Raw genomic sequence first — 13,503 nt, forward strand, 5'->3', positions numbered from 1 at the left:
TTCATTACCAGTCAATATGAGTTCTGTTTTGTCATCATTCATTTTTAGTTTGTTTTGTTTCATCCACTTTGCTACATTTTCTATACCAGTTTTAAATTTAGAAGCTAAACATGAAATTTCAGATGGAATAGTCGAATCATGCAGTTAACAATCATCAGCAAACAGATGATAGTGAGGTACAGACAGTTGGATGATCAAACTTAGACGTTGTGTGTACATTGTAAAGAGTATAGGTCCCAGGACGGAACCTTGTGGTACCCCATATCTGAGCACAGATGGAACAGACTGTATTTCTCTATATATGGAGACTGGGGCATGTATTTCTCAATGATGGAGACTGGGGCATGTATTTCTCAATGACGGAGACTAGGGCACATATTTCTGTGTTGGAGATTGGGGGCATGTATTTCTGTATCATGTATTTCTCTGATGAAGACTAGGGCATGTATTTCTCTTTTTAAAGAGACTGGAGCACGCATTTCTCTCATGGAGACTGGGGCACATATTTCTGTTGAAGACTGGGGCACATATTTCTGTTGAAGACTGGGGCACATATTCACATATTTCTCTTTATATGGAGACTGGGGCCCGCATTTCTGTATGATGGAGACTGGGGCACGTATTTCTCAGTGATGGAGACTGGGGCCCGTATTTCTGTATGATGGAGACTGGGGCACGTATTTCTCAGTGATGGAGACTGGGGCATGTATTTCTCAGTGATTGTGACTGGGGCACGTATTTCTCAGTGATGGAGACTGGGGCACATATTTTCCTGTGGTATTCCTCTTTGAACATATGCTGAAAGGAAGAATCCATTTTCATTCTGAGTACAGATTTTTGTATTTGTATATATTAAGAAATATATCGAAGCACCTGCCGTATATACTTTTTACTAAGTTTTGTGAACTAACCTGCATGTGAAATGTTATCAGCAGCTGTTTGGAAATCTACAAAACATGCATATAGCCTGTCTTGGTGTGTGTGATACAGGTGCCAGTGGCAGGTGTTCCCTCAGGGCATCGCAGCACACTGGTGATCCACAGTGTGGACAGTGGTGACTACGGCCTGTACCACTGCTTCGTGTCCAACTTCCTGGCCAACGTGTCCACCGTCGTCAACATCACCACTAAGTGTGAGGACTCCTCCTGGAGGAGGGGGGAGTGGGGGGGGGGGGGAATGGGAGGTGGGGGGGGGGGGCATTGCTGGACTTTTTGAGATAAAAACTGTGCTACAGCACTGATTCTGTCGCTTGTTAAATATCCATCTGTCTTGGCTGTGATTCTTTATTCTTCTTATATGTCTCTCCTTTATAAGTTTATTACATGTGTGTGTGTGTGTGTGTACGTCAGAGTGTGTGTGTGTGTGTACGTCAGTGTGTGTGTGTGCGTGTGTGTGTACGTCAGAGTGTGTGTGTGTGTACGTCAGAGTGTGTGTGTGTGTGTGTGTGTGTACGTCTGTGTGTGTGTATACGTCAGAGTGTGTGTGTGTGTGTGTGTACGTCAGAGTGTGTGTGTTTGTACGTCAGAGTGTGTGTGTGTGTGTGTGTGTGTACGTCAGAGTGTGTATGTGTGTGTGTGTGTGTGTGTGTGTATGTCAGAGTGTGTGTGTGTGTGTGTGTGTGTGTGTGTGTTTCTTAAGTGTTCTGTTTCTTAGCTTTGTTTAAACATAATTTTTTTTCTTCTTTTTCTTTTGGAAGGGCTTTATTGTTCTTTTCTATTCATTTCTCTTGTGTTCTTTTCTCACTTCCACTTCTGTTTCATTTCCTTCTTCCTCATTATCTCCTCCATCATCTCTTTCCCCATCACTTTCATCTGTTTCCTCATCACTTTCATCTGTTTCCCCATCACTTTCATCTCTTTCCTCATCACTTTCATCTCTTTCCTCACCACTTTCATCTCTTTCCTCATCACTTTCATCTCTTTCCTCTGCTGTTTCAGCTTCATCATCTCTTCTTCTTCCTCTTCTCTTTCCTATTCCTTATCATTTTTTCTTTTCTGCTTCTTTTGTTTCATCTTCACCTTAATTTCAGACTTACCTTCTTTTTATAATCCTTCTCCTCGTTTTTCATCTTCACCCATCATAATCTGGCCTGTCTTTCCTTCCCTTTCTTCTGTTTATTTTACTGTTTCCTTTTTTCTGTTTTTACTTCCGGTGCTATTTCACTAACTGTGAGATCAAAGAACATTTTCTTTGCAAACAAACAAACCAAAAAAGTATTTCCATTCCGCATGATTAGCTGTCATCATCACAGTGTTCATGACCAGTGTTCATTGTGTTCATCACCGCAGTGTTCATTGTGTTCATCACCACAGCGTCCATTGTGTTCATCACCGCAGTGTTCATTGTGTTCATCACCGCGGTGTTCATTGTGTTCACCACACAGTGTTCATTGTGCTCATCACACAGTGTTCATTGTGTTCACCACACAGTGTTCATTGTGTTCATCACCACAGTGTTCATTGTGTTCATCACCACAGCGTCCATTGTGCTCATCACCGCAGTGTTCATTGTGTTCACCACACAGCGTTCATTGTGTTCACCACACAGTGTTCATTGTGTTCATCACACAGCGTTTATTGTGTTCACCTGTTTCATTGTGTTCACCACCATGGTGTTTGTTGTGTTCATCACCATGTGTCCATCACCACAGTTTTCATTATGTTCACCACCACAGTGTTCATTGTGTTCATCACCATGTGTTCACCTGTTTCATTGTGTTCATCACCACAGTGTTCATTGTGTTCATCACCACAGTGTTCACTACCACAATGTTCATTGTGTTCACTACCACAGTGTTCATTGTGTTCATCACCACGTGTTCACCTGTTTCATTGTGTTCATCACCACAGTGTTCATCACCACAGTGTTCATTGTGTTCATCACCACGTGTTCACCTGTTTCATTGTGTTCATCACCACAGTGTTCATCACCACAGTGTTCATTGTGTTCACTACAGTGTGTTCATCACCAAGTGTTCATTGTGTTCACCACCACAGTGTTCATTGTGTTCATCACCACCGTGTTCATTGTGTTCACCACAGTGTGTTCATCACCAAGTGTTCATTGTGTTCACCACCACAGTGTTCATTGTGTTTATCACCACAGTGTTCATTGTGTTCATCACCACAGTGTTCATCACCTGTGTTCATTGTGTTCATCACCATGTGTTCATCACCACAGTGTTCATTGTGTTCATAACCAGTGTTCATCACCACAGTGTTCATTGTGTTCATCACCACAGTGTTCATTGTGATCATCACCACATTGTGTTCACACCACAGTGTTCATTGTGTTCATCACCACAGTGTTCATCACCACAGTGTTCATCACCGCAGTGTTCATCACCGCAGTGTTCACTGTTTCACAGCCACCCCAGAGTCCCCCACATTGCTACAGACACTGGGTCGTACCTGGGAATCCATACACCTGCAGTGGACCCCCGGTTTCAATGGGGGATTCCCCCAGGAATTCCAGGTCACTGTGCAGGAGATCGGGTCCAAGAACAGTTACAATGTCCCTGCAGCGCCTGTGTCTTCCAGTGACTATAATATCACAAGTGAGTGTGTGTGTGTGTGTGTGTGTGTGTGTGTGTGTGAGGTGTGGTTTTGACCGATTTTTTGCGGTCTCTTTTGCCTGTGTGTTCATTTGACTGACTTCCGTATGTGTAACTTTGAGCATAAGTTAATTCCGTGGGAACTGTGAAACAAGCAAAACACCCAAGAAAGGCTAACACTGACATTCTACGTTTGTGTTCATAGACATGTCCATCATGGACAGAAAAATGGCCCTGTCATTTTGTTAGCACCATACTTTTATTTACATCATCAAGCTGTACCCTGGCACACTGTATACACATTAAATCATTTCATTTCTGTGTGTTGTTGATCTGGGGTTTGCTTTTCTTTAATTTTGTTGTTGTTGTTTTTGTTTGGTGGTGGTTGTTTTTATCCCTGCATTCTTTTTCGCCTGGAGTGATGGCCTAAAGGTAACGCGTCCGCCTAGGAAGTGAGAAAATCTGAGCACACTGGTTTGAATCTTGGCTCAGCCGCTGATATTTTCTCCCCCTCCACTAGACCTTGAGTGGTGGTCTGGATGCTAGTCATTCAGATGAGACGATAAACCGAGGTCCCATGTGCAGCATGCACTTAGCACACGTAAAAGAACCCACGGCAACAAAAGGGTTGTTCCTGGCAAAATTCTGTAGAAAAATCCACTTCGATAGGAAAAACAAATTAAAAAAACTGCACGCAGGAAAAAATACAAAAAACAAAACAACAAAAAAATGGGTGGCGCTGTAGTGTAGCGATGCGTTCTCCCTGGGGAGAGCAGCCCGAATTTCACACAGAGAAATCTGTTGTGATAAAAAGAAATACAGATATTGAAAAGACAGAAATAAAATGCTGATGGTAATGATTACAATGATAATGATGTGGTGGAGAATGATCCACAGCTGTTTCCTGCTTTGTGGCTGGGGTGTATATTTGGCAGTTTTAGAGTTTCTGGATTCCGTGATTGAGAGTTTTGATATGGCATCATATATTTTACGTTGGTCATGTCTGTTTGGTATGTTGTCCAAAACGCTGCTTTTGGGTTGGAAATTATGGTGTTTTCATTTGTGTCCTTAAGAAAACAAATGTTACACACAAATGAAAATGTGGGGCATTGCATATTACATAGCAAACTGTTGATAAACTGGAAAAGGGATTATCTGAAATGTACAGATCCACAGGATGGCACAATCATGCTGACCCACACATCAACCCACCCACAAATACATACCTGTATTCACTCATGCACACACTCATACACGCGCGCACACACACACACACACACACACACACACACACACACACTGACATGCACACACTGACATGTACACACTGACACACACACACTGACACATGCTTACACTGACATACAAACACTGATATATATACACTGAACCCACCCACCCACCCCCCCACACACACACTGACATGCACACTTCAACTTGCTCACACTGACATGCACACTGACATGCACACATTGACATGGACACACTGACATGCATTGCACACTGACATGCACCCACTGACATGCACCAAAAAACATCACCAGATTCTGCAGCAAAACATCAATATAAGAGCAATCCTTTTCTCTGTATGGATGAAAATGATTTCAATGACGACAATAAAAAAAAGTTTTGATGATATGTTTTGTTTTGTTACAGGATTAAAGCCAGCCACTCGGTATGAGTTCTCGGTGTTTGGCACCAATGAACTGGGCACTGGGCAACGTTCCATTACCATCACTTCACAGACACGAGGTATGTCTCTGTGTGTTGGAATGCATTATGATGATGCACTGCTGAAAACTTGATATCTGTTATAGTAAAAAAAATATTAGATCAAATTTTTCATAAATAAGTCAATCTCTAAAACATTCATGAAATCGGTTGCTGGCATTTTTTCTTGAACCACAGAGATTGCTCAGGATATCCTGATGACTGGTTTCAGTGCTATACTTTAAAATACCTTTTTCCCTGTTTCTGCCTGGTTGGTTCCACTGTTTTGCTGTAACATGTCATTTTCATGTTTGTGCCTGGCTGTGTATTTCAGAGTTGGACATTCCGACCCTGGGCGATGCAGTGCCCATGTTTTACACGTCCACACAACAGCTGGTGGTGCCATCTCAGCCTAGTGCTCAGTACTGCCTGAAGATTGAAGCCAAGGAGTCGTCAGGGGCCTGGAGGACAGTCAAAGGCTGTGCACGCCTGCTGGGGGGTGGCTCTCTGGAGATCCCGGGGGAGGGGGTCACGGAGGTCAACGTGTCGGTGTGTCTCTTGGCGCGGCCCGACGTGTGCGGCTCTCCCACCAAGGCTCAGATCAGTGAGTTGCTGCCCTTGTCTTGTTGGGGGAGGGGCGTGGGGGTTAGAGGTTGTCAGAGGGTAAGCAGTTGGTGGTGGGAGTGGATAATTTTTTTTTTCATCTGTTGCTTATTCTCTCACTCATCATGTTGGCCAAACCACCACTTAACCCTTTTGATGCCAAGGTCTAATATATACAGCATCCTTGAAAAGCAACAAGGTAACACCAATGCAGCACACTGTCCATTGAGGAAAGCTGCCTTTTCAACTTTTGTTTACCAGATAGCAACATATCTGTCCGTCACATGATGGGGATTCCCCAGCCATCTTTCGTGTCTGAAATTGGTGTTGGGAGGTAGTAGTGGGTACATCACCATTCTGCTGCCTGCAAACACAACTGGCAAGGTCACGATTGACAATCACACAACATTAGGGTTTGGTTTTGTTTTTTTGGTGGGTTTTTTGTTTGTTTTTGTGGGGTGTGTGTGTGGGGGGGTTAACATGACACCTCCTATACTAAATCAAACTGCATATATACTTCAACTTGAACAATTTCAAATAATGTGAAAAACTCTTATCTGTTTTAACAATTCAAAAGAGTTTCAGAGAAAATTCAAGAACAATATCAACACAAAAGCATGATTCAGGGATTGTCTCCCTTGCGACTGCAGTTGTTTCAGCACTTGGGGGATGGGGGATAGTTTGATGACAAAATTACTGCACTTGGCTTCATCCATGTCTCATCCATGTTGGTGTGTCTCTTTCTGTCTCGATCTGTGTGTGTGTGTGTGTGTGTGTGTGTGTGTGTGTGTTACACACACATCTCTCTCTCTCTTCCCCTGCTCCACCCCACCCCCCCACCCCACGCCCCACCCTCACCCTCCCCTCCCCCTGCTGTTTCTCTCTTTCACACACACACACACTTTCTAACATATACATATAGATATCAGTGTGATGAAAACTATAGAATTTCATGATATTATGCACAACAAACTGGATATATATCACATTTGTGTTGTCCTGAGTCTTATAAACCAGATGTCATGACAAAAAGGTATTCTATTCCATACTGTTTTATTCTATTCTGTTCACTCACAAACAGCGCACCCACATCATCACACACACACACTCTCTCTCTTCATCTTATATCACTAAGAACGAACGAATGAAAGAACATTCTCTCTCTCTCAACCCACCTTCCCCCCTACACACACTCACACTCTGTCACACACACACGCACACACATCAGAACAGTGCTCACAAATGACAAATAACTGTTGTTTAGTTTCTCCTGAGATTGCTCACCTAATGTTGCCCACATGCTGTTTTCCCAGTGGAATGCTGGCTTGTTTCTGTGTTATTATTTGCTGTGCTCACCATGGCTGGCAGCCCAAATCCATGCCTCCAATTTCACACACCAGCCACCCTGTAGTGTTTTCCTGACTGCATTTAAGAATGGTGAAAAGGTTTTGTGGACTGTGTGTGTGTGTGTGTGTGTGTGTGTGAGAAAGTGAGGAGTGGCTGTGCATGATGTATATGTGCTTTGGTTTGGGTTCTCGTGTTTTTGTTTGGTGGATTGGCTGGTTGGTTTTTGTTGTTGTTGTTGTTGTTGTTGTAGTTGTTGTGTGTGTGTGTGTGTGTGTGTGTGTGTGTGTGACCATTATGTGTTGATCCTTTATTCCCTCCCCTACCCCCGTCCTCACCAGCCCACCCTGTGCCCACACTCATCTGATTGATTCTTCACAGTGTTTCTCCAGTCCTCATTCCACCCATCACATTTCACTGGGAACTGCTTGTGTTGCCTGGATTCTGTTTTTGCATCGATGTGAATATGCACTGACCTTCAAGGATAATTTTTGCATTTTCCATCTAATGATTTCACTCTTCTTCAATCCATCCCCCACCCCCACCACCCAGCACTCCCCTTCAATCCATCCCCCACCCCCACCACCCAGCACTCCCCTTCAATCCATCCCCCACCCCTACCACCCAGCACTCCCCTTCAATCCATCCCCCACCCCCACCACCCAGCACTCCCCTTCAATCCATCCCCCACCCCCACCACCCAGCACTCCCCTTCCTCCCTAGTAGTCTGCCTGTGGGGATGAATAAATATCTGTGCCTTCAAGGCAAATTGGTTTTCAGTGATGTGGTTTGGTTTTAATGCATGGTTGGCTGGTGTGTTGGGTGTGGTCCTGTTCCATTTGTGATGACACAAATGTGGTATCCACAGTGATAATATCCAGCCAAAACAATGTTTCTGGTCACAGCCTCTGTGTGCAACTTCCATCTTTGACTTGCAGACATGCATGTATACATGCACATGTACACACACACACACACACACACACACACACACACACACACACACACACACACACACACACACACACACACACACACACACAGAGAGAGAGAGAGAGAGAGAGAGTTTACATGTCATTATCATTTTCATAAAGGCAATAGGAAAAATATGAACAAATTAGGAAAATACATTTGAATAAGTTTTGAAAGATGTGTGGATGCAGGGAGGGACTGAAACAGGACAAAACTAAAGACTTCTCGTTGATTCACAGGATTATTGTCACTCTTGAGTCTGTGGGTGATCAAACCTGCCAGTCCATTGTGCAGGTTAATTAAATTCACCACTTTACAGGTGTTTCTACTTTGAGCTTATTCCGGTATGCAGAGCTAACTCCAGCATACAGAACATGCTGAAAATTCTCGTCCACGCCACTTCCTGGTCAGCCTTCTTGCCTCAAGTCTGTCTGTGCAGGAATCATTTGGCGTAAGTTAGCCGACTTTCATTATGGAGTAGCCCGTCTGATCAGTAAAATCATGGTAAAGATGAGAATAGGTTAAAAGTTTGAGAGATGTGCACGTACACTTATGAGTTGTTTGGAGAATGTGAATGCAATGTGGCTAAGACTTGCACATACCAGCACAACTTTTCAACCACATGAATGATGGAAGACACAATACATACTCTCATACAGGTACACATGAATGATGGAAGACACAAGACACACTTTCATACAGGTACACATGAATGATGGAAGACACAAGACACACTCTCATACAGGTACACATGAATGATGGAAGACACAAGACACACTCTCATACAGGTACACATGAATGATGGAAGACACAAGACACACTCTCATACAGGTACACATGAATGATGGAAGACACAAGACATACTCTCATACAGACACACTCTCATACATACAAGACACTCTCATACAAGACACACTCTCATAATCTTTATGCAGATTGAAAATGATTCAGTATACACAAATATTTCTTTTACAAAATCACAAATGACAATCTTCAAAATATTTCAGCTCGAGATCATGATAGACAGCATACACTGTGTCTGCTAGGACATTGTGTTCTGTACACAGAACTTGTGTGGCAGTGGGGTGTACATGTTGTATTGTCTTTACTGACATTGAATGCAAATGGCCTGGGGAAAAGTGGAGAGGGATTAGGGTGGAGATGGGGTCAGGGAGACCTGACGACAATCAGGTTTTTAACGGTGTGGGAGTGCTGCCCTGTCCACCTTTTCTTTCTGCTCCAGTGGTCCCGGACCTCAACAGTGCCACATGGGTGAGCACAGTGTGTGTGGCCGGGGGCTGTGAAATGACATGGCCATCAGTCAGATGTGCTGTGTACAGGGCTGGCTTAGCTGTGAAATGACATGGCCATCAGTCAGATGTGCTGTGTACAGGGCTGGCTTAGCTGTGAAATGACATGGCCATCAGTCAGATGTGCTGTGTACAGGGCTGGCTTAGCCGGTCCAGTCCACGGACAACAGTGCTTTATTTCTGTTGTTTTGAAAGCCCTGGACAGAAGGCTGACCACTTTGTTGTGCAAGGTTTTGGGCAGTGTGTGTGTGTGTGTGTGTGTGTGTGTGTGGTGCCGGGGAACGGAGCAGGTCTGTAGTGCGTGTGATTGTCATGACAACATTGCTGCCTTCGTTGAGCATATATGGAGAGATTGATTGGAACAATAATGATTCTCTCTCTCTCATGTGTATGCACAAGCCATGCACAATACTTAGAAACAGACATTTACAAAACAGCATGTACACAAGCACACATGTATAACAATCTTTGAGTCGCCAATATACTTATATAGACTACATGAACATGTAAACACACAGGCTATTTTGTTCTGTCCTGTGTCTTCTGGGTTGTCTCAGTTTCTGCCTGTCTGTACCTGCCTCTCTTACTGCCTGTGTCGGTCTCTCTCCTTCACTATCATTTGTGGGCCCTCTTACTGCACACACACACACACACACACACACACACACACACACACACACACACTCACTCACTCACACACACACACACACACACACACACACACACACACACACACACACACACACACACACTCACTCACTCACTCACTCACACACACACACACACACACACACACACACACACACACACACACACACACACACACACACAGAGTCATTCATATTATCACTCATATAACAGTCTCTGACCCCTACCCAAATATATATATATACATACAATATCAGGGAATGCCTTCAAACCAGCCATTCTGAGCGGCCAGTGCTGTTTCACTATTAGTGAGTGAAAAATACACATGTAAACTGACCTGACCTCCTCGGGTCAAGGGTCAACAGCTTGCAGGCAGAACTACGCCGTTTATTTTTGTATTCTATTTCAGTGGTCTCATTAAGTTTTGATGGAGGGTACACAACTCTGTGTGTGTGTGTGTGTGTGTGTGTGTGTGTGTGTGTGTGTGTGTGTTGCGACAGTACCAGCCTTTCTTCACTGATCAGTGTATTACGTATTTGTTGTTTCGCCCAGCTGACCTTGGAGATTGTATCAGGAATTTAAAAATCGTTGTTAAATCATCGGATCAAAAGTCAGACCAAGATACAGACGGTATTGCTTAGACATTAGATACAGGCCTTGAACAAATAACTATTTAATGACTATGGTAGCTATGCATCACATTACTCAGTAACTCCGAAGAGGTCAAAGTGGGTAGTGCCAATGTCATCAGCCATGCAGTTATTTCATTACCTGCAGATAACGAAAACAAGTCATAGAAATAAGTTAAAAACACTCGCAATCAACAACAAAAAAAAACAACAAAAAACAAACACACACACACACACACACAAACAAGGTACATGTTAGCTGATAACACTAACAGCGTGTGTCAGACACAGTAGTAGGGTGTAAGCCCTGTATTGTCTGACAGAAGACAGCTAATTGTTAGATCACCAAGGTGTAAGCCCTGTATTGTCTGACAGAAGACAGCTAATTGTTAGATCACCAAGGTGTAAGCCCTGTATTGTCTGACAGAAGACAGCTAATTGTTAGATCATCAGGGTTGTATTGTCTGACAGAAGACAGCTAATTGTTAGATCACCAAGGTGTAAGCCCTGTATTGTCTGACAGAAGACAGCTAATTGTTAGATCACCAAGGTGTAAGCCCTGTATTGTCTGACAGAAGACAGCTAATTGTTAGATCACCAAGGTGTAAGCCCTGTATTGTCTGACAGAAGACAGCTAATTGTTAGATCACCAAGGCCCATAAAGGAAACAAATGGTGTGGCGAGTCAGGAGATTACAAAAGACAGGAAACGGACACAGAAAAGCAAGACAGTGATACTACATTTAACAAAGAAGAAGGAAGAAATTAAAGAAAGATTTTTCCTTTGCAGATTTTTCAGAAGCGCTTAGCTCCAGGCATGCTAATGGGGGAGGGGGGAGGGTTTTAACTGCAGTGGCAGGTCTCACTCCATCTCAGTCTGATCTGACCGGGTTGTAGACTCCATCACTGGTGAAGCCGCCATGGGATCAGAGTCTGATCTGACCGGGTTGTGTAGACTCCATCACTGGTGAAGCCGCCATGGGATCAGAGTCTGATCTGACCGGGTTGTAGACTCCATCCCTGGTGAAGCCGCCATGGGATCAGAGTCTGATCTGACCGGGTTGTAGACTCCATCACTGGTGAAGCCTCCATGGGATCATAGTCTGATCTGACCGGGTTGTAGACTCCATCACTGGTGAAGCCGCCATGGGATCAGAGCAGCCGGGTGTATAGTGCAGGTCGTTGTCCAAGGCATAGCAGCGCAGTCAGCTGACACTGTGCATGCCTGGCTGACACTAAACAGAAATGACAGGGCTGTGAGGAAAGTGGTGCGTTGTGTGTGAGGCGAGGCGAGTGTGATCGGGGGCGGTAGAAACAGGCACTCCCAATCCTCGACACCTGGTGTACACAATTGCACATGCGCCCACGCACCTACACACGCATACACTAAAACCACGATCTGTTGTCTCAGTCCTCACGCAAGCAAGTGAATTTGTAGTGAACAAAGAAATTAAAGCAAAAACATGTCTGTCTTTTTTTTCTGTTAAACAGGTGACAGATTGATGCACAATTCCAAAGGAGCACCATGTATAAAAACAAAAATGAAGAACTAAAAACAAAATAAAGGTGGCACAATATTGGTGCCAAGGCGGGACCATATGTTGTCAGTCAACAGCTGTGTGGGACTGCCAGGCTGCTTGTTTCTGTGTGGTGGGGGAAACGTGATGATGTACTGGGCTGGATATGGAGCGGAAGGGAGGGAGAGGTGTGATATATCAGTGTGCTGAAAGCGCCACCTTTCAAGAACACAACTCGAGTGAACAGCCAGTACAGTGGAACCACAGTACAGGGCCTGAAAAAGGAGGATTTTTGGTGGAACTCTACTCTGCTGTCTGTCAGCGTTCTCGCGAAGAATATTCTTCCACGTACCATCTTCCATGTGCTGGGGAGAGAGAGAGAGAAATGGGTCGGGGGTATCGCCTCGTCGCTATATTGTGTTTTTTCCAACTGCTGTGTGGAGAGGGAAGGGCCGGGGTCAAGGGCACTGAGAGAGCGATTCCAGCAGAAGACTTGAGAGCGAGTAGAGAGTACGTGGTGTTCAGTTTCAGTGTTGCCTTGCCATCAGAGCGGATCCAAACGTTCTTTCCTTTTACTTGAAACACTCGCATACCCCCCCCTCCCCCCCACCCCTAGACGCCCCTCCTCCCCGCCCCACCCACTCTCCCACCCCCCTCGCTCCTCTACCCCCACTCTCCCACCCCCCTCCTCCCCGCCCCCCCACTCTCCCACACCCCTCGCTCCTCTACCCCCACTCTCCCACCCCCCTCCTCCCCGCCCCCCCACTCTCCCACACCCCTCGCTCCTCTACCCCCACTCTCCCACCCCCCTCCTCCCTGCCCCACCCACTCTCCCACCCCCCTCGCTCCTCTACCCCCACTCTCCCACCCCCCTCCTCCCCGCCCCCCCACTCTCCCACACCCCTCGCTCCTCTACCCCCACTCTCCCACCCCCCTCCTCCCCGCCCCCCCACTCTCCACACCCCTCGCTCCTCTACCCCACTCTCCACCCCCCTCCTCCCCGCCCCCCACTCTCCCACACCCCTCGCTCCTCTACCCCCACTCCCGGTCGTTCTCCGATGTCTTCAACCACGTGACCACCCCCCACCCCCCACCCCGCCTCCTCCACTCCTTGCCTTTTCTGTCTCAAAGATTATATATGAAGCGTGCTGAGGCAGGAGAGTTTAAAATCTTACAAACCTGCCTTCTTTTCCATTTCACTACCCCGAGCTCCCCATT

General features: G+C 45.4%; 1 protein-coding gene across 5 annotated transcripts in view; it reads left to right on the forward strand.

Moving 5' to 3' along the window:
• Nucleotides 1-13,503, forward strand: part of LOC143291690 (nephrin-like) — a 154,827-nt gene that overhangs the window by 92,080 nt on the left and 49,244 nt on the right. For all 5 annotated transcript variants that reach the window (XM_076601709.1, XM_076601710.1, XM_076601712.1 and 2 more), the window contains exons 14-17: nucleotides 991-1,132; nucleotides 3,368-3,556; nucleotides 5,210-5,305; nucleotides 5,598-5,867. In XM_076601709.1, coding sequence (XP_076457824.1) covers nucleotides 991-1,132; nucleotides 3,368-3,556; nucleotides 5,210-5,305; nucleotides 5,598-5,867 — 697 coding nt within the window. The remainder of the gene's footprint in view (nucleotides 1-990; nucleotides 1,133-3,367; nucleotides 3,557-5,209; nucleotides 5,306-5,597; nucleotides 5,868-13,503) is intronic.

This window comes from Babylonia areolata, chromosome 17 (assembly GCF_041734735.1).
Source record: "Babylonia areolata isolate BAREFJ2019XMU chromosome 17, ASM4173473v1, whole genome shotgun sequence".
Taxonomy (NCBI): domain Eukaryota; kingdom Metazoa; phylum Mollusca; class Gastropoda; order Neogastropoda; family Buccinidae; genus Babylonia; species Babylonia areolata.